The sequence below is a fragment of the Thermothelomyces thermophilus genome, chromosome 1, assembly GCF_000226095.1.
Source record: "Thermothelomyces thermophilus ATCC 42464 chromosome 1, complete sequence".
Classification (NCBI taxonomy): domain Eukaryota; kingdom Fungi; phylum Ascomycota; class Sordariomycetes; order Sordariales; family Chaetomiaceae; genus Thermothelomyces; species Thermothelomyces thermophilus.
The window spans coordinates 10,011,191-10,034,673 of NC_016472.1; the positions used below are offsets into that span (position 1 = coordinate 10,011,191).

Sequence of the window (23,483 nt, forward strand, 5' to 3'; positions counted from 1 at the left end):
GAATCAGGTTGCGTACCCGCCTGGCACGCAGAGGTATCTTGTCTCTGTGGTGAACGTTTTGCTATGTTTCTTTTGTGTCAATTCGCCGTGCAGCGGTCGGTTGGGTTGGTGCGGGCACTTGCTTGCCGCAGCGACGCATGCCCGCCATCGTAACACGCACTGGATGTTTGGCGGGATCAAATTGTGTTGTGAATTATTTTCGGGGCTGGCAGTTGCAGCATTGTTGGGCAGACTTGCCGACCCGAAAGCCTGCGCGGGCACCAACCATCTGCAAGTTCAGCTAAGTGTCGCCAACACATGCCCCCATTTTGGAATGCACGGGGGCTGGGTGGTAATAGTCTGAGCTGCATGGGCCATAGTGTGCTGTCTGCCTGTATGTGTACGGAGTATTGATCACTGCATGAACGGACTGCATCCATCCATCCATCCATGCACGATGGCATCGGCGATGGGCGAGTACAGGCGGTGAATTACCATTGTCACAGGTGGAATATAAATGGTTTACTTGCCACGAGATTCCGAGGTTGGTCATAAGACTGCAGAGGGAGAACTGGCTCCATGTTCAGTTTAAAGACATTGTTCTACTTCAGGCCCTGCGACTTTTCGGTGCTCTCTTCTTCGATTCGAGTGGGTGGTGCGACTCTGTGCTTGTGAGTTGTCTGCCTTCCTTATCTGGTGAGCGTCCCACTTCGCACAGGAATCCTGCACCATAAAGTCGAGCTCAGATTCGTTCAGACTGTGCGCAGTCATGCCGTTGAAATCAGCTACATGCTGCACCACAACCAACAACTGAAGGCGCAGCACGCCCAGGGTTCTGTTTTCCAGAGACCAACAAACCCTGTGTTCACAAATTGCGGTCAATGTCGCTGAGGTAAGAATGGACCCGCATGCGCTTCAAAAAGTTGGTATAGCGAGAAAAAAGAACAAGAAGCCTACACTACTTTCAGGGCAAGGAAAGGCACACTTATGATACAGCTTTGCACACTTATTCAAAGCAGACACTAATGTATGTACAGTTCAGGAGTACACTAACTACAAAGCGGCGTATGTACTCCGTATGTATGTATGTATTTATGTATGTAGGGAATGTAATCCGCATCTCTATCTGTATTGTGTATGTACTGTACATACATACCAGTTTTATAACCGCCACAACCGCTCGCCGGTATGTTCCACCAGAGGTCAGCACCGCGGAACATCCATTACCAGTAAAAAAAAACAGGGGCAAGCCACAATTTTAGGTTACAGGCGCGTTCTCATTGGTTGTTACCGCTGACAATACTTTAGATTGATCTAAGGTCAACTGCCAAGCCATTTACACTAGCTTCTCTCGGCAAACCCCTGGTTAGGACCCTGGAGCTTGGGGAGTAGAGAAGTTGAGGTTCCATCGTCGAGCGCAGCCTCACGCCAATTGCGCGCCCCGTCGGGCCCAGGCCTCAGCCCGTTTGCTTCTCAAAACGGCCCCCGCTCCAGGGGCTAGGCTGAGCATTAGGAAATGGGACCAGGGGACGAAAAAATGCAGAGTGCTAATTAAAAGTCGGGGGGGCCTCTCGCAGTGAGTGCTCCTTTTTTCCCCCCAATCCACATTCCCGCGAAGCCGATAAATACATAGCGTCGCGGTTTTGCGACTTGTTTCTCGCCGACTGAGTTCCGCTGTGCTGCCTCGGTTGCGGATTGAGAGCTGCCCACGAATGCGGGCTTTGTGTTGAACAACTTTTCGCATCACCACAACCGGCTACGAGGCTCCGTGTAACTTACAACACATCTCGAACGAGAACGAGTCGTCGATCTGTGGAGAGTGAGGATCTCGGGGGGGCTGCAAGGGACCGCCAGCCATCACCGCCGATTGACGGGGGCGGATCAAACAAATCGGGAAAGTCGCGTTGCAGATAACTTACAGTCTCGGATACGCACACCAGTCGTTACGTTGCAATCGCGGCGAGGACCCGGGGAGTCAAACACCTTCAAAATGCGCGACGCCGCCGTCCTCTCGTCTCTTCTCCTGGCCTCGGCCACCACCGCCCTCGCATCCGCCGCCAGCCGCCTCGAGTGCCTCCACACGCGCAGTCGGGACCTCGCAGCCGCCGCGTCGTGCGGCCACGAGGCTTCTCTGAACGACTGCTTCTCGAACCTCCCCGTCACCCCGGAGCCGGACCTCCTCTCTTCGGCGCTCGAGAGCTGCTTCGTCAACGCAGGCTGCACGGCCGCCGAATCCCGGATCGAAGCCCTCCACGTCCTCGAGCAATGCGACAAGCAGCTGGCCGACCTCCGCCACCGCCGCCGTCGCCATGACGGCCCGGTGGCCCCTGCCGCCGCCGCCGCCGCCGCCGCCGCCAGGGAGCCTCTCCTCGAGGACCGCGCCGCCGAGCCTCTGCCCGCGGGGATCACGGCCATGAACCTCCCGCGCGAAACGTACGCCGCCATGGCGGCCAGGCAAGACGACGCCACGACCACCGTCGGCACCGAATCCCCGAGCTCTCCCTCCCCCTGCTTCACCGACGTCACCAGCCACACCACCACCTGCACGATCAAGACCGACGGCCCCTCGGGCAAGGAGATGTCCTGCTACGCCACCGCCATCGCCACCCCGAGGTGCCGCGACGGGCTCATCTGCACGTCGGACGCGCGCGGCAACCCGTCGTGCATGTACAAGCACTCGCGCCTCGAGACGGACGGCATCATCATCGCCATCGTCTTCGCGAGCGTCATCGTCATCTCCGTCGTCTCCATCTGCTTCCTCTGCTGCCGCGAGCGCGCCGAGCACCGCCGCCTCGAGCGCGCCGCCGAGGCCGCCCGCATCGCGAAGGAGGCCAAGACGCAGGCCACCGTCGCCGCCAAGCGACCCGGCCCGTCCGTCACCGGCCCCGTGTCGGGCGCCGCCGTCGAGGGCCAGCCGCTCATGTACCAGACCGGAGGCGCCGCCCCGTCGTCCCCAGGCGCCCATCAGCAGCAGTTCCCCCAGCAGCAGTATGCCGCTGGCAACCCCTTCACCGATGCTGGCCCCGACGGGCACCCTCTCAGGTGAGCGGTGGCGTGCGAAAAGAAGGCAAAGGAGGAAGCCGCGGGCCGTCAGCCGAGCGTCACGTAGCGAAATCATGTTGTACTTCAGCAGTTTTCTGGTTGGGTGAGGCGCTGCCTTAATCGCTCTCGTGACGCTTTGCTGGCGAAGGTAGGAAGAATTCTGGGGCACGGTCTGAAGCTCGTCGTGTCGGAGAAGCTTTATCTGTTGAGTTTCTTGTCTGGTAATTGTAACTTGCTTGGGCGAGCGGCGACCCTTGCCTTATGTTAGGGTATCTCCGGGATTGTGATGGTCGAGCCCGTGCCCTCGACAGTGCTGGCAATTTTGATCTAGGAAAAACAATATGCGTGGTCGCAATCAGGGGCAGGGACGAGAAAGGAGTTGTTTGATCGAACCGTCACGGGGCAGCAATGCTGCACTCATTTAATCGCTTTCCTTCGCTGATCAAAGACTACTTACAACACACTCTCCGGTGAATTCCCTATCAGCTATTCCGCGAAGAAGTACCATGGCACGGCAAGGTCATGGTCTTCAAATTTTTTTTTGGGCTCTTTTGTACCACCCTCATTAGATGGGAAGTTCCAGCCATTCAGAATTCTCGGTCCACGAGCATCGATCGGATGCTTTGGGTTAACCGACGAGGAAGGGGTATTGGACCCGCTTGCTTCCCTCATATTGCTATGAGCACTGTCCCAGAACTGCGCGAGCACTGTGGCCGACGACCACTTCTAGGCTTTGCCGCCGGCCTGATTTCCTCCGTTACCGCTAGCCGGGCTTCCAGGGTGGTAGCCAACCGCTAGCTGGACGGGCTGCGGCGTCGGCCTCTCGTCGCCCAAAACGAACCTGATTAATTTGCCACCTTGGTCATCGTCGCGAACATCGAAGCTGCCGCCACCATTGACCTCGTTGCCTTCGGTCTCGCAAATGTCGAGCAATTCCTTCTCGTCAATAGCATACCCGTGGGTGAACAACTCAACCTGCGCCTTGATCTTCTCTAGTGGGATGAAGGCGTCTTTCGGTTCGGAGTGGCCCTCAGTGCTCCCGCTCTCGGCGTTTGCAAGCTCCTCGCAGGCACGGCGGAGCATCTTCCGCACGGCTACCGACCTCGGCTCGATAGGCCGGTCGACGACGCCCTGTCCTCCAAAAGTTGCTGCTGAGGGCATTGGGTGGCCCCAGGGCATGCTCATCGGGCCATGGACGCTCAGCGGATTAGGGCCGAATCCGGGAGGCGGCGGCGGGCCAAAGGGGTTGGGAGGTACCGGACCAGGAGGCCCCCATGGGTTATGCGAAAACATGGGATCCATCCCGAAAGGAGCGATTGGAAACCCTGGCGCTGGGCGGGGCGCCGGCGCTGAGCCACCCCGGGAGAGACGTCCGGGGAAGTCCTGAGGGCCATCATCCAGGTCGTCTAGAAGGGCACGGCTTCCTAAATGCGCCTCTGGTTCTGGCTTTGATAGTCCAGCCGAAGGTGACCCGCTTGAAGGTCTTTGACTTTGCACCACACTGGCTGGCCTCCCTATTGGGGTAGGTCGGCTGATGGGCTGTGATGCGCTGGCATCAAAGCTCCCTGAACCATGGCGTGAATGAGGGGACGGGCTATCCTTTGGCAGGCCGGGAGCCATTACTTGGGCCATGCTCGGCACTGGAGAGTCCATTGGGCCGTGGAAACCTGGAGGAGGGGGCAAGGGAAACCCTCGGTTTCCGCCCGGCCCGCCGAGTCCAGGTGGCATGGGCATCATCCCCGGCGCCGGTCTGAACCCAGGCATTGGAGGAAACAAGGGATCGCGATGGATGGGGCTAGCGAACCCAGGAGGAGCCTGAGGCAAGCCTGGCGGATAAGACATTGCAGCACCCATGGGAGGGACGCCGAAAGGGCCGTGCTGAGGAGGCGGTAGCTTTGCGGGGAAGCTCATCGGAGACGCAGAGTGCGATGGCGGCTGAACGCTGTTTTGCGAACAAGTTCCTGGGGCTCCAGACTTGCTTGGAGGCGCTATCGGCCCGGGGCTCGCTTGTACTGGCGTGACCGGGTGAGGGGATGGGTTCTGGCTGGCCATAGACCCCGAATTTGAGGCAGTTCCTGATGAAGCCGGAGGGGCACCTTGTTGAGATGTCTGACGTGCACGCATGGGCGTTGGGGCTTTTGGAAGTGCGGGTGTGGCTACCGGGACTTGCGGCGAAGCGTAAGCTGCTGGCTGCTGCGGGAGCACCGGCACCGCGGCTGCAGGGGCTGCGGGAGGTTGTTGGGCGGCGGACCGCTTTGGAAAGGTGGCAGGGACTGGAACGGCGGCCGCGGGGACTGCGGGCTTTTGCGCCGTCTTCTCATCCTTTTTCCGCTTTTCTTTGGTATCCTTCCCCTCCTTGGCCTCCTTGACCTCCTTGGCCTCCTTGGCCTCCTTAGCTTCCATAGCTTCCTTGGCCTCCTTTTCCCGTCGCTCACGCTCCTGCCGTTCTTTCCTCTCACGTTCTTTCCGCTCCTTTTGCTCGCGGGCTTCTTTCTCTTTCAGGCGCGCCTCCTCGCGAGCTTTCTTTTCCCGTTCCTTGGCCTCACGAGCCTTGCGCTCGTTTTCTTCTCGCTCGTGTATTTTGCGTAGGCGCTCCGCTTCCTTTCGCTGGCGCTCCTCCTCCTCTGCCTTCCTCTGAGCCTCCTTCTTCTTCCGCTTTTCTTCGGCTTTGGCTCGTTGTTCCTCGGCTTTGCGGGCCTCCTCGGCTCGGCGTGCTGCTTCTTCGGCAGCTCTTTCAGCTTCTTTACGAGCACGTTCTTCGGCCTGGGCCTCTCTCTTCCTGGCTGCCCTGTCTTTTCGTTTTTGCGCCTCCTTAGCCTTCTTCGCCTTTCGCTGCGCATCCTGTTGATTTTCCGCCTCGATCTCCTCTAGTAGCTTCGCCTGACGTTCTTTGGCAACCTTTTCCCGGTAGGCTGTCAGAACCCTTTGTTCGAACATCCTAGCGGCGAAGATTTGGAACATCCGCCTGCCTTCCTCCATGCGCTGCTCCTCTGTCATAGTGTCCTGTTGTGATGTATATTAGCAATCTATATCTTCCAAGCGAGAAAATGACGGCGCATTAAGAATGTACCTCTTCATCTTGACTGTCGTATTCTTCCTCATCATCCTCTTCATATTCTTCCTCTTCATCCTCAAATTCCTCCTCATCAGGTGGGGGCGGGTGACCGTGCCCATAGCGGTCGCCATTTGCATGGTCGTATCCCCGTTCGAACTGCCCCCTTGCATCCTCTTCGCGGGCCATGCGGCGCTCCGCGAGCTGCTCCATCATCTCGATGAATTTTTTCCCGTCATTCTTGAGCAGGTCGTCGGCCACCGTCAAGATGCCGCCTAGAGAAGATGAGCCATAAGCGTCATTGCCAGTCCCCGAGAAGGGATAATAACTCTGTAGGAATGATGGAAGAATGGGGAGTCTGTCCCTACCCTGCACAGTCAGGCTATTCCCGAAGTTGAAGAAATCGGCAGCGTAGTCGGATCGGTGCAGTTCTTCAGAGGGCTCTTGCTCATCTTCGCTGTACATGTCGTCTTCCAGCTCCTCCTCGCTGTAGACTCCCTCTCCTTCCTCCCCTTCGCCATCGTCCTCTGCCTCGGCTTCCTCCTCCTCTTCATCCCCCGCATCGTCCATGATGCGACCGCGAGACGGTTGGTGATTTGAATATCGCGAGTGGAGACCGCGGGGTCGCATGCCTCCCATCGAGCCAAACGACCTGCGGGGACGCAGCATCGGAGGCCCTTCGCCTTGGTTGGGGTGGTTGGCATACTGCTCCAGCTCTTCATAATAGGCGTCATAAAGACCCTCCAGTTCCTCCTCGATGGCCGTGCGCTTCCGCCCGCAGACCGTACAGCTGCACGTGTGCTTCTGCTGCTCTTTCATCTTCTTCAAGACGGCGTCCTTTTCAACCTTGACCAGAGACTTGCGCTCACTTTCACTGAGCCCCAACCAGAACTCCTTGATTCGCTCGCGCTCCTCTTGCGAATTTGTGTTCCATATCTTTTCCTTCGACATGCTTCGGCGGTCATTTTGCGAGGACGGTTGGGTGTGGTTTTGAGCGTTCTGCCGTTGCCCGTTGTCGTTCGAACCTTCATGGGCCTGCCCTGTTGCATTCTTCTTCTTTTTCTTTTTGGATTTTTTTGACTTCCCTGAAGCGGGTTTTTGCGCAACTCCGTTCTGGTACGGTGTCTGGTCCTGTGAATCATGCTTGGCGCTTGGCTCCTCGTCATCGTCCTCGGGTTCGGCGTCGGCTGATTGCTGATCGTTTGTGCGAGGCGGGCTAGGGAGACCGTTGGTGGCCGAGTTCTTCTGAGCTTGTTCCGCAGCTGCCTTGGCCGCCGCCTTCGCGCGCCTCTTCTGCTTCTTTCGGTTTACGGGCGGAGCAGGTTCAGTCCCGGCGGCTGCTTGCGCTGCGGTATTGACAGCGGAAGAGGGCGCGGTGGTCGGGGAGGGTTGGGCGGAAGTGACAGGCGTGTTCATTTTGGGAACTGTGATAAACTTGGACCCGTCCTTGTTTGTATATTTTGCAGTGCCCTTAGAGGTCGGAGAGAGAGGAACAGTGCTTGATGGCGCCGGTGGGTTTCGGATTCCCTTCATCTTCGTTTGTAGACAGCGACGACGACTCGGTAGAGAGGGATGATGAGCGCATGAAGCAGGACCGCAGAGAGGTGCAGCAGCTCAGGAAGCCGAGAAAAAACTAAAAAATTGTAAGTCGGGTGTCGCAGGAAGGTCGCCAGGCAATGTGGAACGTTTCGGGCTCAACGACTTCAGTGCGGGGGAGAGAAAACGGAAGGACGGAACTGGGGGATATCAGACTCGCGGATGTCGGATGGGATGCCAGGTTCGAGTAGGAAATGGAAAATAGGATCGCAAGACTAGGAAGCAGGGCGGATTGGTAACGGGGGTGGGGGACATTGTTGGGTGAACCAAGGGCAGGTCGACGCCCAGGCAGGAAGGCGGGAAGGCAGGGCTGGCGGGTTGCGGGCTAATCGGCAGAGGGGTCGAGCGGACTCACAAAAGATGCTGGGCCGAGGACGTCGAAATGGGGCACGAGGAAGGTCCGTCTGTCGAAGGGCCGGCACTTCACTGCAGAGAGACCGGGCTTGCTGCGCAGAATACACGACGCGGGCCGGAAATCTCTGGCGGGCTTCGGAGCTTCGTCGACCTGTTCTGCTCCAACCTGGTGCGCTGCTGTTGGATTTGTGGTTCCTGCTCGGCACTCTGCAGCGGTTCGCTCCCCATCTTTGAGCGCCTATTGGCTAGCTGCCACACGTGATTCTTCCAGCCTCGCGCCTGCCAGCAGCCAGGGCGAAATCTCACTGAGAGCGTAACCTGTAATTCTCGAGTGCCTGAATTTGATTACTAGCATTGTATGTACATATGTACATACATACCAGTTTTACATAGTTACCAGGACAGCCTCAGCCTTGCCTCAAATTTCCAGGATTCGGCGGACTCTCTGACAGCTCTACTGTCGACAGAAGGAACAAATGTGCAAGCGCAGCTTATGTACGTGAAAAATCCTAGTGCGTATGTTAGAGACTAAGGAAGTCAATTTCAAGAATGAATACCCGAAGGTCCTGGTGTACGGAGTTCTCTAACCTGGCCACAATCTTCACTGCCGAACTATTCATGCCTTATCTGGCCTAAGAGTACCCTCATACCAAAAGGCTGTTTGACAAACAGTTCGCTGTTGTTCTTATAAGTCGACTGGTCCGAGGTACGATAAGTACCTTAACATAGAGGGCGAAGTGAAGTAGATTTGGCTTTATTGGAAGAGTGAATACTAAACGGTCTCGAAATTTAGGAACAACCCATTGGAACTCTATCTGTCCTTGAGAATCAATGTTGGTGCTATTCCTCCTCCTGTCTGTACGGTCTTTAACCCGCATCGACTACTCCACGGTGGCTGAACCATCCATTAGGTACCTGAATCGGCCTACGCTCTAAAGACTTTTTTTTCTCTTTTCTTTTCTTTTCTCTCCATCTTTCCTTATTTCTTGATCTCTTTCCTTATTCCTTGATTGACTCTTGGGAGGGAAGAAAAAGGGGGGGGGGGGGGTTGAGCCTCTCAACTGAGCACACGGACCGAGGAACGATCCTCCTGTCTCCGGGCGCCTGAGCACATCCATTCTGGCATTTTCAGCTATTGTTAGCCAATGCACCAAGCGCCTGAACTATGTCCTCCTTGACAAGATGCGCCAGTGCTTATTCGTACTCTTGCTACCCAGTATTGCCAGAAACAGTGATTAGCAAAGTTTCAACTGAGGCCGATTGCCGCACTCGTCTTCGGGCCTGTAGAATGTTTAGGGACTCGCTCGCGGCGGCGCTCAATTCGGATCACACAGCACAGCCTCACCCCGCCCCAGTCTTCAACACCCCCCACAGCCTATCAGACCCCTGATCCTCGATGCTCTGACACTTGAGCACCATCACGGTTCTCGGCCCACCACATCAATAGAACTGGTCGTTTAACCTACTGCGTAACGTGGATTGCAGAGCGGAGGGATAGGAAGCAGGTTCGGACAAAATGCGGTCGTGAGAAAGCTGTTGTCCAGTCGAGCTTAGAGGACTTTTACAAATGCTGAGAGTATCAGGCAATTATTTGTCCAGGAAGACGACGGCCACATCAGGGCCTCCGTGTAAACTGGAGTAACTAACTGCCCAAAGCGTTCTCGCACAGCAGTGACCATCCAATGCCCAGTGCGGGAAATTAGGGGCTAAAAACCACCTACGCTGTAGTGCAACGAGGAGAGCCCATTTAGCGACCACGTGGCTCACTTACTGTTGAAGTGAATGAAATCAAAACAACACTTACTATGTACTGTACACCACTGTGTTGCAATATGCGTTCAGGAGCTACAGGTCATAATGATGTTGCGTAGTGTACCTAACGCGCGACTGAAGCATGAGGAAGGAAGATGGATAATATAGGAAGGATGCCGCAGCTGTTGAAGATCAGCAGTCAACTACATGTAGCGGAACGACACGCGATGGACGAACCACACTATACTATTCCCGTGCACAGCACGCAGTAGGTCTTACACAGCAAAACGGGCACCCCGTTATTGCGCCAATCGCGTTGGAAAAGGAGCGAATCCGCAGCAGCGCAGCAGCTCGACGACTGCAGGAACAGGGGCCTTCAGGTAGGAATTATGTAATTGGCTACCGACCCGCTATCAACCCGCTGTTCCCCTCGAAATTTCCCTAGGACCCAAGTCCTGGGGCAGGCGCATCCGCAATGTACGGATTACTTACTACTAAACACTGACTTTCACATTTCAACGACCAACATCAGTCCAGATACTCCGCCAACGATTGCCACCTTTTCTTATCGAGACTGCGCACGACAACAGGACCCGAGCGACTCGACGCTCCCCCGTCCGTTTGCCGGCCATGGCGAATGATGGCAGCTCCCAGAATGTCATCCGCAGGTACGCTTCCCAGCTCGCCGAGCGTGGCACTGCGGTGCCTGACCGTAGATGTCTCCTGAAAGCCCCCTCGTCCGACCGATTTTTTCTGACGTTGCCGACCGCCCAGGAAACTCGTCATCATTGGTGACGGTGCTTGCGGCAAAACAAGCCTGCTGAGTGTCTTCACACTTGGTTTCTTTCCCGCGGTGAGTACCATGTTGTGATCGGAAGAAGGCTCCCTGCTGCACCTGAGCTAACATGGGAAGATATAGCATTACGTGAGTAGCCCATCGACGCCACAAACCGAGGGAGCATTCGCTTTCAAACCCGACAGCTCCCCCGACTTTATCTGACCTCCGCGAATCTGCACCTCCATGCCGATCCTCCAATCCTAACCATCCCGTCTTCCACAGATACCAACTGTTTTCGAAAACTACGTAACAGATTGCCGAGTGGACGGAAAATCGGTCCAGCTTGCGCTATGGGACACGGCCGGACAGGAGGATTACGAACGGTTACGGCCGCTGGCCTACGCAAAAGCACACGTCATCCTGATAGGCTTTTCGGTCGACACGCCAGATTCCCTAGATAATGTCAAACACAAGGTGGGCACACAACCACATATTGCGGTTCCCTTGCCCCTCGTGGCCCGTCCAAGCAGCGTACTGTCGAGCCGGCTCTGCGGTTGGACGTCACTGCCTTGTGTAACAGCCGTGCACGCACGAGAAACCTCTTTGCTCGTTGAGCAGCGAGGTCGACTGGAAGGTGATATGCTAACCAGAACGGCCATAGTGGGTTGTGGAGGCACAAGAACGTTGCCCCGGTGTTCCCATTATCCTTGTCGGCCTCAAAAAGGATCTACGCGACGATCCGGTGGCGATTGAAGAGATGCGAAAACGATCCCAACGCTTCGTTTCTCCGGCAGATGGCGAACACGCGGCCAAGGAGATCGGCGCCCGCAAGTATCTCGAGTGCTCCAGCCTCAGTGGCGAAGGTGTCGACGACGTCTTTGAAGCGGCGACAAGAGCATCACTGCTCATGTTCGAGAAGAGTGAAGGAAGTGGCTGCTGCGTCATACTATAAGGAGCCAAATAGGCGAGGGAGGTGCTGAATGACAGGAGCCTGCGGTTCGTCTCGCACCCTAAACGACTCTAACGGTCGAGAATGACGAGAGCTCTTGCAGCTCGTAATCACGCGAGAACGAGCTCCATCATAGCGCCAGGCGAAGATGCCCCTGCGAGCTGTCCCCGAGCATACTTATCCCGAGGTTTAGTCGTACCAACTCGGCTTCGAGGCCAGGGTGGCCACTCAGTCTTATTTCTTTTGTCGGACGCCCATCTGCATAGCGAGGCTAGCGAGTCATGACCCACGCTGTATTAATATGCGATAGACTTTTTCGTTCCCTTTTTTTTTCCTTTTTGGCTGACGGTCTTACGCAGGGCTCGGGTACAGGATGGATAATTACAGCAAGGGTTGGGCGGTAGCGCTGACAATGGGAAGGATGATTCAGGAGGTCAGACTGTCAATCCCAGACATAATCATTCAAGAGTCTCAGGTTGTCAACTAGCTACGATAGGGCACCGAAGGGGATCATGGTCGACAAAATAACCCTTTATGGCTTGACGGACAGTTGCCCTTCTTACGGGGGCTAAGAAGGAAGGTTTGACTGGATAACGTGTTTTGATTGGGTCTCGATACGGAAGACAAAAGCTCGACTTTCTTGTATCAAGGCTTCGCTCGCCTCGCTGTCATTGATATGGTACAAGATATTCTACATCGACCAACGCTTTCAAATGCCAGACGCCAATGTTTAACAGCTCATGGCATCCCGGCCGCCCGGCTGCTGCTAACCATCGATGCATCCTACAAACCCCTTCCCATTGACACCGCAAACAAACGGCCTTCGTCCCGACCCGTCCACCACTCACCGCTTCCAATCGTGGTTCCACGCCACCCTGGCTGGCGTCTCGGTCTGCGCCCGTGCGTACTCAATCGGTATTCCGTTAAGGCCGTAAACACCTTTCTTCTCCATGGCCACGCGGTACAAGTAGCCCTGGTCGCGCGTGCCCGGGCCTGACGTAAGCCGCAGCTCCTCACAAGCGCGACTCATGCTCTGGTACTGCCGCATCAGATTCCGCTCGCGCGCCTCGCGCTCCCGCCGCTGGAAGAGCATCCACGCCCGATGGATCGTCCAGTGCCGCAAGTGCCGGTTGCGGGCCATCCGCAGCGGCGGCGGGATGCGCCTGGGGGAGAGCACTGCGAAGTGTTTAAGCATGTTGATCATGCGCGGGTCGCGCGGCTCATCGCCGCGTCCGCCTTTGCCTTTCTTCTTAGGCTGTGCCTTGGCCGCTTTGCTGGCATTTTTCTTGGCGTCATTTCCCTTGTTCTTTGACCCTGGAGGGGCGAGGGCGAATGGAGTGGTGGAGAGGGCGCGGGTTGATGGCGCGATGCATTGTGTCGTCTTGAACGGGGCGGACGGGCTGGGCGCTAGAGTGTTTGGCCGGGAGAGCAGTCGGGAGGCAAGGCCTCGAAACGAGAGGAGGGATAACGACATTTCCGCAACTATGACTGATGCCGCCGCTGGTGTCCGTCTCGGCTTGATCCAACGACCTCGAGGGGGCGAACTCGGGAGTTGAAGCTTAGGGATCCGTGCTTCGTAGGTTGCGGCAGCTCGTCGTCACAATGGGGGCTAGAAGCCAAAAGCTTCACTCCCGTTTCCTAACAGGCTTGTTCGCTGACGATGCGATCGGTACGGGGTTCTATTTAAGTTGGTGCGGTGCCGCCGTGCTCGCCGCCGGGACTCGAGGCGCGGTCAACGCTTCACGGGAAAATTGAAAAAGTGAGCCAATCGCTGGTCCGTGCCGATGAGCATCGCCTGTATGCACATACCATGTGGGCTACAGGGGTCTGTTACCTGGAAGCTCACTGACCCACGTCCACCGTAACGTACTACGTGCATTACGGTCGTTGAACGAGCGTTTGGCAAGTAATGACGTATTATATGCAATATTTACTCTGGGGCAGTAAGTCGCTCCAGCTCGGTGTCTGCTATGGATTGACAAAGCTCGTGGTTAATTAAATCATTGTAGTTTATAGTGACACCTCATTTGAATGAAATTACATATATACCACTAGTCTCCTTTCTTTCGTCTCTCTTGTTCTTCTGGTTGGGAACGGCGTCGTCTTATAACTATACGCTGGCCGTAACAGTACAGATTTCACGGAGTTGATACGTGCATGCAGCGTAGACTAGTAACTAATTTTCATTTTTATCACTGTATTGTATGTACCGAATGTAATCGCTGCCCTCTTCTTCGTTCAAACCAGCGTATGCAGTGATAGGATATGTTAAGCAAAGCAACGAGCACGCTAAGCTTAGACGCCTAAGGCGTAACGGCAAAGTAGAGGACTTTCAGTACTTAGACAAACAAAATTAGTATGGTAGAGCCAAAGAGGGTTTCGTCTGTCCTCCTGCCGAGTATCGCTAATGTTCTTCTATCTATGCACATTGCATGTAATCAGGACTCCTTAGCTGTGTATGTATAAGAGCGGCAAACGGAAGGGTACTTCGTGGTAACAATATATGAACGGTACGCTGTATTTACCCGAGATACATACGTTACGTCAATAGCGGGGCTCGCAGCTTGTCAAAGGGCGCGTCCCCCGCTGTAAAATTTCAAAAAGTTGAGAACCCCGCCCTCCGGTCGTCGCTCTCGATGACTCGCAAAGACCGAGCCCAGTGAGCTTTGGCTCTCTGTTAGTTCATCCATCACAAACCCCTCGTCCGCCTTTGGTGTCGTCGCACGTCGTCGCCATGGCGCATCTTACTCTCGCAGGCGGTTCTTGCTTCACGGCCGCTGAGGCCCAGAAGATCAAGGACCAGATCAACAAGGTCGCGCCCATCAAGGCTTCGAGCGTGCGAGGGTCCTGGGTCTACTATGCCCACGTCGAGGGCGACACTGGCGCCGCCCAGCAAAAACTCGCTCAATTGCTTCCTCTGCCGACTGAATCCGAGCTGTCTGCCTCTCACCTGACGCACATTGGTTACGGACGGCAGTGGTACGTGACTCCGCGGTATATCTCGCCGTGGAGCTCCAAGGCCACCAGCATCGCTCAGGTATGCGGTTTCGAGCAGCAAATCCGGCGAATTGAGCGCGGCCGCATCATTGCCATTGAGTTCGAGCAACCCTACAACGACAAGGTGGTGCCCTTCCGCGATGTCCTGCACGATCGCATGACCGAGACGCTTGCGACCGAAGCTCCCGATCTCGGCGCCATGTTTGCTGAAAGCCAGCCTGCTCCTCTCGAGGTCGTTGACATCTTTGCCGCCGGTCGCGATCCTGCGCAGGTTTTGAACGAATACAACAAGGCGCGTGGGCTGGCTCTCGACGAGTCGGAGGTAGAGTATTTGGTCGAGAAATTTAGACAGTTGGGACGCCCGCCGCACGATATCGAGCTGTTCATGTTCGCCCAAGTCAACTCAGAACATTGCCGCCACAAGCAATTCAACGCGAATTGGACCATTGACGGAATGGCCAAGGGAAAGACGCTCTTCGAAATGATTAGGAACACCCACAAGGTGACTCCTGACTTCACCGTGTCTGCATACAGCGACAATGCGGCAGTTATGGAGGGTGAGCACGCCAATCTCTGGGCTCCTGATTATTCGACCGGTTCTTGGAAGCTTCACAAGGAGCCTCTACATGTCCTGGCCAAAGTGGAGACGCACAACCACCCCACTGCCATTGCCCCTTTCCCGGGCGCCGCTACTGGATCTGGTGGTGAGATTCGTGATGAAGGAGCCGTTGGAAGGGGTTCGATGCCAAAGGCTGGTCTTTGCGGTTTTTGGGTATCCGACCTGCTAATCCCAGGCCATCGGGCTCCCTGGGAAATCGATGTGGGCCGACCGGCGCATTTTGCCAGCAGTCTCGACATCATGCTCGAGGCTCCCATCGGAAGCGCCCGTTTTAACAATGAGTTCGGCCGTCCTTGCCTTACGGGCACCTTCCGCACGCTCCTCACAGCGGACGACACCAACGCGGAAGGCGAGTTCCGCGGCTATCACAAACCGATCATGGTCGCTGGTGGTGTTGGCATGGTCAGGGAGAAGCATGCGCTTAAACGGCCAGAAGACGTCAAGGAGGGTGCGCATGTCATTGTCCTCGGCGGCCCGGCCATGCTGATCGGTCTTGGTGGCGGCGCTGCTTCCAGCAACGCCTCGGGAGAGGGCAACGCTGACCTTGACTTTGACAGCGTCCAGCGCGGCAATCCTGAGATGGAGCGCCGCGCGCAAATGGTCATCAACACTTGCATAGCCCTGGGCGACAACAATCCGATTGCGATGATCCATGATGTTGGCGCCGGCGGTCTCTCCAACGCACTCCCTGAGCTCGTCAGGGATGCCGGGTTTGGAGGCCGGTTCGAACTTCGTCAGGTCGAGAGCGTAGATAAGGGAATGAGCCCGCTCCAAATCTGGTGCAATGAGGCCCAGGAGCGTTATGTCATCCTGGTGAACAGCGAGGGCATGGAACGATTCACGAGCATTTGCAGTAAGTTCGCTCCTCTCCCATGCGCTCTCAAAGCTTGAACTGACGAGAGTTAAGGACGTGAGCGCTGCGGCTTTTCGGACGTCGGAACCGTGCTGTCCCGCGAAGTCGACGGTGTCTCCAAGTTGATTCTCACCGACAGAGAATCGAAAGAGTATCCCCGACCCATCGACGTCCCTATGGACGTTCTTTTCCCTAAAGGCCGGAAATTGGAGCGTATCGTCAACTCTAAGAAGCCTGCGTGGCCCGTTTTCGACCCTGTCGCTAGCCTGAAATCGGCTACCGACAGCTCACTGGCCGATGCAGACCTCTTCAAGCAGGCAGTCCAGCGCGTATTCTGGATGCCCTCTGTCGGTTCCAAATCATTCCTGATCACAATTGGCGACCGGACCGTCGGTGGCCTTACAGCTCGGGACCAAATGGTCGGGCCTTGGCAGACACCGGTTGCCGATGTCGCTGTTACAGCCACGTCTTTTAGCCTCAATGGCGCGAGGACCGGTGAGGCGATGGCCATGGGTGAAAAGCCCACACTTGCCCTCATCTCTCCTGCCGCTTCCGCCAGGATGGCTGTAGCCGAGAGCCTGCTCAACCTTGGAGCAGCAGACATCAAGGGCGGCCGCTACCGCGGTGACTTGCGGCGCGTGAAGCTGTCCGCCAACTGGATGGCAGCTGTAAACCATCCGGGAGAGGGTGCTGCACTCTACGAGGCCGTAGAAGCGATCGGCCTGGATCTGTGCCCGAAGCTGGGCGTCAGTATTCCCGTGGGCAAAGACTCAACATCCATGAAATCGTCATGGAAAGACGGGGAAACTAAGAAGAGTGTGACCGCGCCGGTGTCAGTTGTCATCTCCGCATTTAGCCTGGTTGAGGATATCCGGCGCACCTGGACGCCCCAGCTTCGCCGAGTCGAGGATGTGGGCGAGACCATCCTGCTATATGTCGACCTTGCGCTGGGCCACAAAGCACTCGGCGGCTCCGCTCTCGCTCAGTCGTTGAATGCCATCGGACATGAGGCGCCCGATGTTCGGGATGTGGATCTCCTTAAAGACTACTTCGATGCGTTGGCCCAACTTCACGAAAGTGGCATCGTGCTCGCCTACCATGACAAGTCTGATGGCGGCCTCATCACCACTATCGCTGAGATGATGTTTGCTGGTCGGTGCGGTGTCGACGTCATGATGGATGGCATCGCTGCTTCGGGGAGCCTGAAAGACATGGTCGAAGCTCTATTCAACGAGGAGCTTGGTGCCGTTTTCCAAGTTCGCGCTTCTGACGAGACGAATTTCAAGAGGTGTTTCGCCACTTGTGGCCCTCCTGCTGGCCTTATCCGGAAGTTTGGTGTCATCCAGCCGGCGTCCAAGCAAAGCCTCACTATTCGGTACGGCGAGGGAGCGCCGTTTATCAGCCTCGACAGGGCCGAAATGCAGCAGTGGTGGGCCAAGACATCATACGAGATGCAAAAGTTGCGAGACACCCCTTCGTGCGCCGAGTCCGAGTATGCCACCATTCTGGATTCCGAAGACCCCGGTCTTTCTTACAACCTGACCTTCTCGCCCACTGAAAACATTGCTCCCCTGACAGCGTCCATCGCCGGCTTTTTCGGCAAGATGCCCCGCGTAGCCATTCTCCGCGAGCAGGGAGTGAACGGCCACGCCGAGATGGCCTTTGCCTTCCGCGCCGCGGGCTTCGACCCTGTCGATATTCACATGACTGACATCATCGCGGGTCGCTCGCTGTCCGACTTTGTTGGTTTGGCCGCTTGCGGCGGATTCTCGTATGGCGACGTGCTCGGCGCCGGCCAAGGCTGGGCCAAGTCGATTCTGCTACACGAAAAGGCTCGGAGTGAGCTGGCTGCCTTCTTTAACCGCAAAGACACGTTCGCGCTAGGCGTCTGCAACGGCTGCCAGATGCTGTCCCGGCTCAAAGAGCTCATCCCGGGCGCCGAGCACTTCCCGACCTTTGTTAGCAATGCCTCGTCGCAATTCGAGGGACGCTTCAGCATGGTTGGGATCGAAGACAACCCGGCTCGGCCGTCAGTCTTCTTCAACGGCATGAACGGCTCCAGCCTGCCGATTGTTGTCTCTCACGGCGAGGGCAGAGCCGAGTTTGAATCGGATGAGTCGTTCCGCGCCCTGGCGGAGGCGGGTGGCATTCCGTTGCGGTACCTCGACAACAGGCTGAACGTCACAGAGCAGTATCCGTACAATCCCAACGGCAGTCCCGGGGGTGTGGCGGGCGTCTCGAGCAGCGATGGCCGTGTGCTGGCCATGATGCCGCATCCGGAGCGGACTATTCTGGCGGATGTAGCCAGCTATGTGCCGGCCGAGGAGGTTGCCGAGTGGGGTGAATTTGGACCTTGGCTCAGGATGTTCAGGAGCGCGCGGAGGTGGGTAGGTTAGATAAAACTGGGATGGTGCTTGAGGCGTTGCGAAGAAGAAACATGGAAGGAAAAATCGATCATGGACGGTGGGTTTTGCGGACTGTTTCTATAGGTCTTATGGGTGCACTTTTTCTTGCTCAGCTTTGGTACCACTCGTCACGCAAAATAGACAACGTCAGGAAAAATCCGGCTAGAGGTCGGTGCAAAGTCTTGTGACGTGTCCATCAATCGTGTAAGAATGCTCCCGCGCGAGATAGTAGTTGGATAACAGAGTCCCCAGTAGGAGAGCTGGTAATGAGACTCGAAAACAGCATTTGATGTACCACACCTGAACCTGCTGCTTTCACACGCGATCAGAGACCCTTATAGAAAGGAATCTGACCATGGCAAACATCATGATAGGAAACTATCACCTTCCAGCACCACCCCGTCCAGCACCGCCCATCAAATTCCGGGCCCTGTAGCCTCGTCAGCACTTGTATCACAAGGGGTTTGAGGGGTTTGGGGAGCAAAAAGCTTACATCTCGGCAACGCTCGGGTCTGACATGAGCGAGCTGATGTCAGGCATGCCGCCACCGCGGCCAAAGGAGTCGGCCAACTCGCGCAGGCGGGGGTTGTTCATCAGATTGGCCATCATCTCCGGATTGCTCATCAGGTTCTGGGCCATGGATGCAAACATGGGGTTGTTCATGATGGAGGCAAAATCAGGCATGCCGCCGCCGCCGCCGCCGCCGCCAAACATTCCAGCCAGGTCAGCCAGGCCCGGCGAGCCTGAACTACCAGCATTCCGGGTCGATGAATTGTTAGCGGCCGCCGCTTCCTCCGCCTCAATCTCCTCGACTCTCCGCTTGGCCGTCTCGTAGCCCTTCTTCATCGCCTCGCTGCCACCGTTCCCCTCATACTCGATGCCCTTCTGGTACGCCTCCATCGAGCCCTTAGCATCACCCAGTGCGAAGCGCGCCAGGCCCAGCCGGCTCCAGCCCTTGGTGTACGTGGGGTCAATGGCGACGGCGGCCTCGGCGTCGGCCTTGGCAGCCTCGTGGTCCCGGGCCGCGCTGTACGCAGCCGCACGGTTGGACAGGAAGATGGCGTTGCCTGGGTGCAAAGCCAGGGCCTGAGTGTAGTAATCGATGGCGGCGTTGTAATCCTTTTGAGCCATGGCCGCGTTGCCCTTGGACTTCAGAGCCTCGGCCTGCTTCTTTTGCTCTTCGGTCGGGGTGGCGGTGGAAGGAGGTGGTGAAGAGGAGGTTGAGGCCTCGGAACCCGTTGGCTTGGGTGGGACGGCATTCTTGAGCTTCTCGTAGACCGAGTAGATCTGGAAGAGGTTCTGCGAGCCGATAGCCTGCGAGACAGCGGCCTTGTCCGAGAAGTCCACGCCGAAGGACTCGCTAATGCAGTTGATGGCGATGTCAATCGAGTCCTTCTCTTCGGAAGTCAGGGTGCCATCGGTCAACGACGTCGACAGGAAGTCGCAGATAGCCAGCGCAAGGCGCTGCTTTGGTGTTGTGCTCTGTCCGGTCGGTTAGTTCTCTAAATATCACCAAAAAGTGTCTCGCTCTGAATGAACCATACCATGGCGAATTACTTGGCACTTTGTAAGCCTTCAACAGAATGGTTGGAGAGAAAGTGGTTGTGAAGCCGCAGGTTACTGCAAAGCTTCAAGTCAAAGAAACGTAAACCCCTAAGTGTTGCACTTCGTCCCTTGGGTAGCGGGGCTGTTTCGACCAGACGGAAAGGTGTCGGTTAGATTCTACGCCGGTCGATCGAGGGGCTGCGCGTTAAGTGGGGTAACTGCGGGCGGTCTGGACTTTCGTAATGGCGTAACATTCATACGGTTACCGTTTCAACCTGTAATGAGCACAGAGTACGGATGTCATCGAGGACGGACGTACAGGATCGTAAGAAAACAGTGGGGCTCGCTGATGTCAATTAACTGGTTCCCGGGCGCTCCCGTTATCCATGGATCTTTCAGCCTTGCACGCTTCGCATTCATCGAGCACTCTCTAGCACGACCATTCATCCACGCCAGGCCGTTACAATGGCAAGGGCCAGAAATAGCCCCACGTAAGTAAACACAGGAACAGATTCATTATCGCTCCGTATAGCCCGCGACTAACTGCGGGATAGTTAATCAAAGATACCAGAAGCGCTCCTCTCCGGCATCGCATCCATCTCCAACCCTGAGGATCTAGAGCGCGAAAGTCGCTGAACATGGCGTCGCCGAACAACGGAACTGCCGCTTCATCGCCGCAGCCCACCTCCGTCCATGAAATTATCCCAGCGCCTATCGCCACAAATGAGCAGCGAGTCTGCTTCATTTGCTTGCAGAACGACACAGACACGCCCAACGCAACATGGGTGAACCCATGCCCCTGCAGCCTCGAAGCCCACGAGGAGTGTATGCTGCGATGGATTGCCGAGATGGAGGCATCACCTCGCCAGTCGAAAAAGGGTGGCTTCAAGTGTCCGGCTTGCAAGGCCACCATCACAGTCGAGGAGCCGCACGACCCCCTGCTTGCGATTAGGGATCTACTCTATGCCCGATACAGCCGCGTGTCGCCATACATCTTGACCTTCATCATAACGGGCGGCAGCTTTGCCGGTGCTTTGTGGTACGGCCAGACCGCGGCCAGTATCTTCGCCGGCCGCCGTGCCGTGGCCCGGTGGATGTGGCCGGGGGAGCGCCAACGATGGCCGTCGACCCTGATTAAGTTATGGATCTTGTCATCTATCGGGCCCGGTTTGGTGATCATGCGGTGGCTTCCGTGGCTCGGGACTGTTGTAGTTCTGCCCTTCTCCGTCCTGGTGAGTTGCCCTCTTCGGGTCAATCTGGGCCTAGTTCAACTGACTCTTGCGATGATGCAGTACAGCGCAACCCTGGTCGCTCAGGACGATCTTCCCACATGGCCTCCGTCGCCGCACTGGGTCGTGGCGCTGATGCCGCTCGTACAACTCAGTTACTCCTACCTGTTGTACGACCTGTTCGGACCGTTGGAACGGCGATTGAACCGCGCACTGCGTGGGCTACCCGCCACCGAGGACGACGCAGCATTGAGAAATGGGGCGGAGCAAGCAGGTGCGGCTCCCGCGCCCACAGCAGGTGCGGCTCCCGCGCCCGCCGCAGGAGCAGCTGCCGCCCGGAACGAACAAGAAGCCGATGGGCTCTGGGGCGCATTCGCCAATCTCGGCCGCGCCGTTCTAGGGCTCTTTGCCGACGTCCGCGTTGAAGGAGCGGGCAATGTCGATGTCGAACTTGCCAATGAGCACTTCGAGATCAGGATAGGAGCCGAGCTCGCCGACGACCAAGACGAGATTGATGCCGGGCGCGATCTGGAGGATGAGGATGTGGACGGGGGCAGAGACGGGTTTCAACTCCCTGCCGAGGCAGCAGCACAACACGAGGAACAGCAGCAAGTCCAGAACCCACAAGAGCCTGCAGACCAGCGACAACCCAGGCCAGAAGCGGCCCAGCAGAACCAAAACGTCCAGAACGCTCCCGACAATCAACGCAACAACGACGACGTGCCCGAAGGCTCGTACTTTACCCTCGTCATCAACAGCCTTGTCACATCCCTCCTCTTCCCCGCCATCTCGTACGGCATGGGAGAGCTCATACGCGCCGTCGCCCCAAGGACCTGGGTAGCACCGGCACGCTCGTGGGGCAGAAAGGGGCCAGCCGGCCTGCTGCAGCAACGCTGGGGTCGCAGCCTGGTGGGTGGGTGCCTCTTTGTCGTGATGCGGGATGCGATCGCGTTGTATACCAAGTACAGGCGGGTCCAAGTACGGGCGAAGAGGAGAGTCAGGAACGTTGAGAGGAGGACAGGGTCTAGGTCTACGGGAGAGGCGGCATGAGAGAAGGGCAATGTTGGTGCGGAAGAAGGGTGGCGAAGTTAGAATGCAAACCTAATGAACATTTGCCGTGATATAACACATTGGATCGAAAGGATGCCAGGAGGGCCATTCTAATCGCCGGGTACACTGGGTTGCAACGACCCGTTGAACTATACCGAGCCTGCGCGGAATTGAGCAACCATTGCCCGATGCCAAGGGCGAGAATCTCACAATCAGCCGAGGATTTGATCCAACAAGTGGCCCAGCGTAGATCTCTCCAGCTTTGTGGTCCCAGGAGGAGGTTACCGGCACTTTTGTGGGAAGTCGCGAAATTCGAATCGAATGCTCAGATGATGCAGAATCCAATTGTACTGGTACTATGTCCATCATAACATAATTATATGTTTTTCTCCTTTTTTTTACCTTTTCTTTTCTTTTTTCTTTTTTTCCCCCTTTGTCTGGATGTCCTTCCACCGTTCTTCTTCACTCGCTTCAAAAGCTAATTAAAGCAGTCAACACATCCAACTTCCAACACACGAGACGAGTGTTGGAACAAATGTCCCGCAGGATCAGGCGTGTGCACGCATGTCGCACCCATAAGAAGCAGACCTAGTGATACAGAATTCAAAATCCAACACCACGGCAAGTTGAGCCCTTGCTAGGCGTGCGTGACCGAACACCAAGTTATACGACCTCGTTTACTTGTTAGGCCTCTACCACCCCGCTAAGCATCAGTATCCGAAGATCAAGATGCATACTTCAATGGAAGCATCCAATAATGCTTACCGGGCAGCTGGGGCAGGTGCATTGCCCAGCAGGGCAGTTGCAGGTTCCTGAGGACGAACACCCGCAATCGCTCATGGTGATGTGAAGAATATAATGAGATTTTCTTCGAGATATTTTCTCTCGCAAGGAGTAAAACGTTGCTTTAAAACAAACAGCAAGCCGTCAATTGGAACTCCTTTTCCTTTCGGTCGTTTTGTTTCTTATTGTGAAGGGGTCTTCGTTGTGTTTCTTGAAGTTTTGTTGTTGTAGATGCGAAAAAGTCACCGCAAAAAAGAAAAAAAACCGAATGACAAAGCTAGATATGGTGGCAATGGGCAAGAGGACCCTTTAATAGTCATGCCTTGGTCTCAACCAGTTTACTCGCCGGACGGTGGATAAGAGAGGTCAGCAGACGATGGCAGCGTGGCGTGATGACGTCGAATCGGCGTCATTGTACGAACGATGACCGACTGCTCTGTTCGCCGTTGATTACTCTGACTGGGTACTCTGGTACCTCAGAGCACCCTGCCTGGGGGAGA

General features: G+C 56.2%; 7 protein-coding genes across 7 annotated transcripts; 4 read left to right on the top strand and 3 right to left on the bottom strand.

Annotated features, from left to right (window-relative positions):
• The first annotated feature begins 1,838 nt into the window (after positions 1 to 1,838).
• Positions 1,839 to 3,422, top strand: MYCTH_2299575 (uncharacterized protein). Its single transcript, XM_003660789.1, has one exon. The coding sequence runs from the start codon at positions 1,970 to 1,972 to the stop codon at positions 3,023 to 3,025; it is 1,056 nt and encodes a 351-aa protein (XP_003660837.1). The 5' UTR covers positions 1,839 to 1,969; the 3' UTR covers positions 3,026 to 3,422.
• On the bottom strand, positions 3,423 to 7,776 carry MYCTH_2299578 (uncharacterized protein). The gene is made up of 2 exons (XM_003660790.1): positions 6,092 to 7,776; positions 3,423 to 6,024 (listed from the first exon to the last, which is right to left on the bottom strand). Exons 1-2 carry the CDS (start codon positions 7,487 to 7,489, stop codon positions 3,748 to 3,750), a joined length of 3,675 nt encoding a protein of 1,224 aa, XP_003660838.1. The 5' UTR covers positions 7,490 to 7,776; the 3' UTR covers positions 3,423 to 3,747.
• Positions 7,777 to 10,405: 2,629 nt separating this feature from the next.
• Positions 10,406 to 11,505, top strand: MYCTH_2116312 (uncharacterized protein; the record flags this gene model as incomplete). The annotated part of the gene is made up of 4 exons (XM_003660791.1): positions 10,406 to 10,443; positions 10,550 to 10,628; positions 10,836 to 11,027; positions 11,215 to 11,505. 4 exons carry the CDS (start codon positions 10,406 to 10,408, stop codon positions 11,503 to 11,505), a joined length of 600 nt encoding a protein of 199 aa, XP_003660839.1.
• Positions 11,506 to 11,922: 417 nt separating this feature from the next.
• On the bottom strand, positions 11,923 to 13,079 carry MYCTH_2299582 (uncharacterized protein). Its single transcript, XM_003660792.1, has one exon. It carries the CDS (start codon positions 12,974 to 12,976, stop codon positions 12,347 to 12,349), a length of 630 nt encoding a protein of 209 aa, XP_003660840.1. The 5' UTR covers positions 12,977 to 13,079; the 3' UTR covers positions 11,923 to 12,346.
• A 1,034-nt stretch (positions 13,080 to 14,113) lies between these two features.
• MYCTH_2299583 (uncharacterized protein) lies at positions 14,114 to 18,534 on the top strand. Its single transcript, XM_003660793.1, has 2 exons — positions 14,114 to 15,971; positions 16,026 to 18,534. The coding sequence occupies exons 1-2, from the start codon at positions 14,237 to 14,239 to the stop codon at positions 18,365 to 18,367; spliced, it is 4,077 nt and encodes a 1,358-aa protein (XP_003660841.1). The 5' UTR covers positions 14,114 to 14,236; the 3' UTR covers positions 18,368 to 18,534.
• Positions 18,535 to 18,562: 28 nt separating this feature from the next.
• MYCTH_2299585 (uncharacterized protein) lies at positions 18,563 to 20,090 on the bottom strand. The gene is made up of 3 exons (XM_003660794.1): positions 19,921 to 20,090; positions 18,870 to 19,858; positions 18,563 to 18,806 (listed from the first exon to the last, which is right to left on the bottom strand). The coding sequence occupies exons 1-3, from the start codon at positions 19,921 to 19,923 to the stop codon at positions 18,758 to 18,760; spliced, it is 1,041 nt and encodes a 346-aa protein (XP_003660842.1). The 5' UTR covers positions 19,924 to 20,090; the 3' UTR covers positions 18,563 to 18,757.
• A 248-nt stretch (positions 20,091 to 20,338) lies between these two features.
• On the top strand, positions 20,339 to 22,407 carry MYCTH_2074326 (uncharacterized protein). The gene is made up of 3 exons (XM_003660795.1): positions 20,339 to 20,412; positions 20,476 to 21,153; positions 21,214 to 22,407. Exons 2-3 carry the CDS (start codon positions 20,560 to 20,562, stop codon positions 22,198 to 22,200), a joined length of 1,581 nt encoding a protein of 526 aa, XP_003660843.1. The 5' UTR covers positions 20,339 to 20,412; positions 20,476 to 20,559; the 3' UTR covers positions 22,201 to 22,407.
• The last annotated feature ends 1,076 nt before the right edge of the window (positions 22,408 to 23,483 follow it).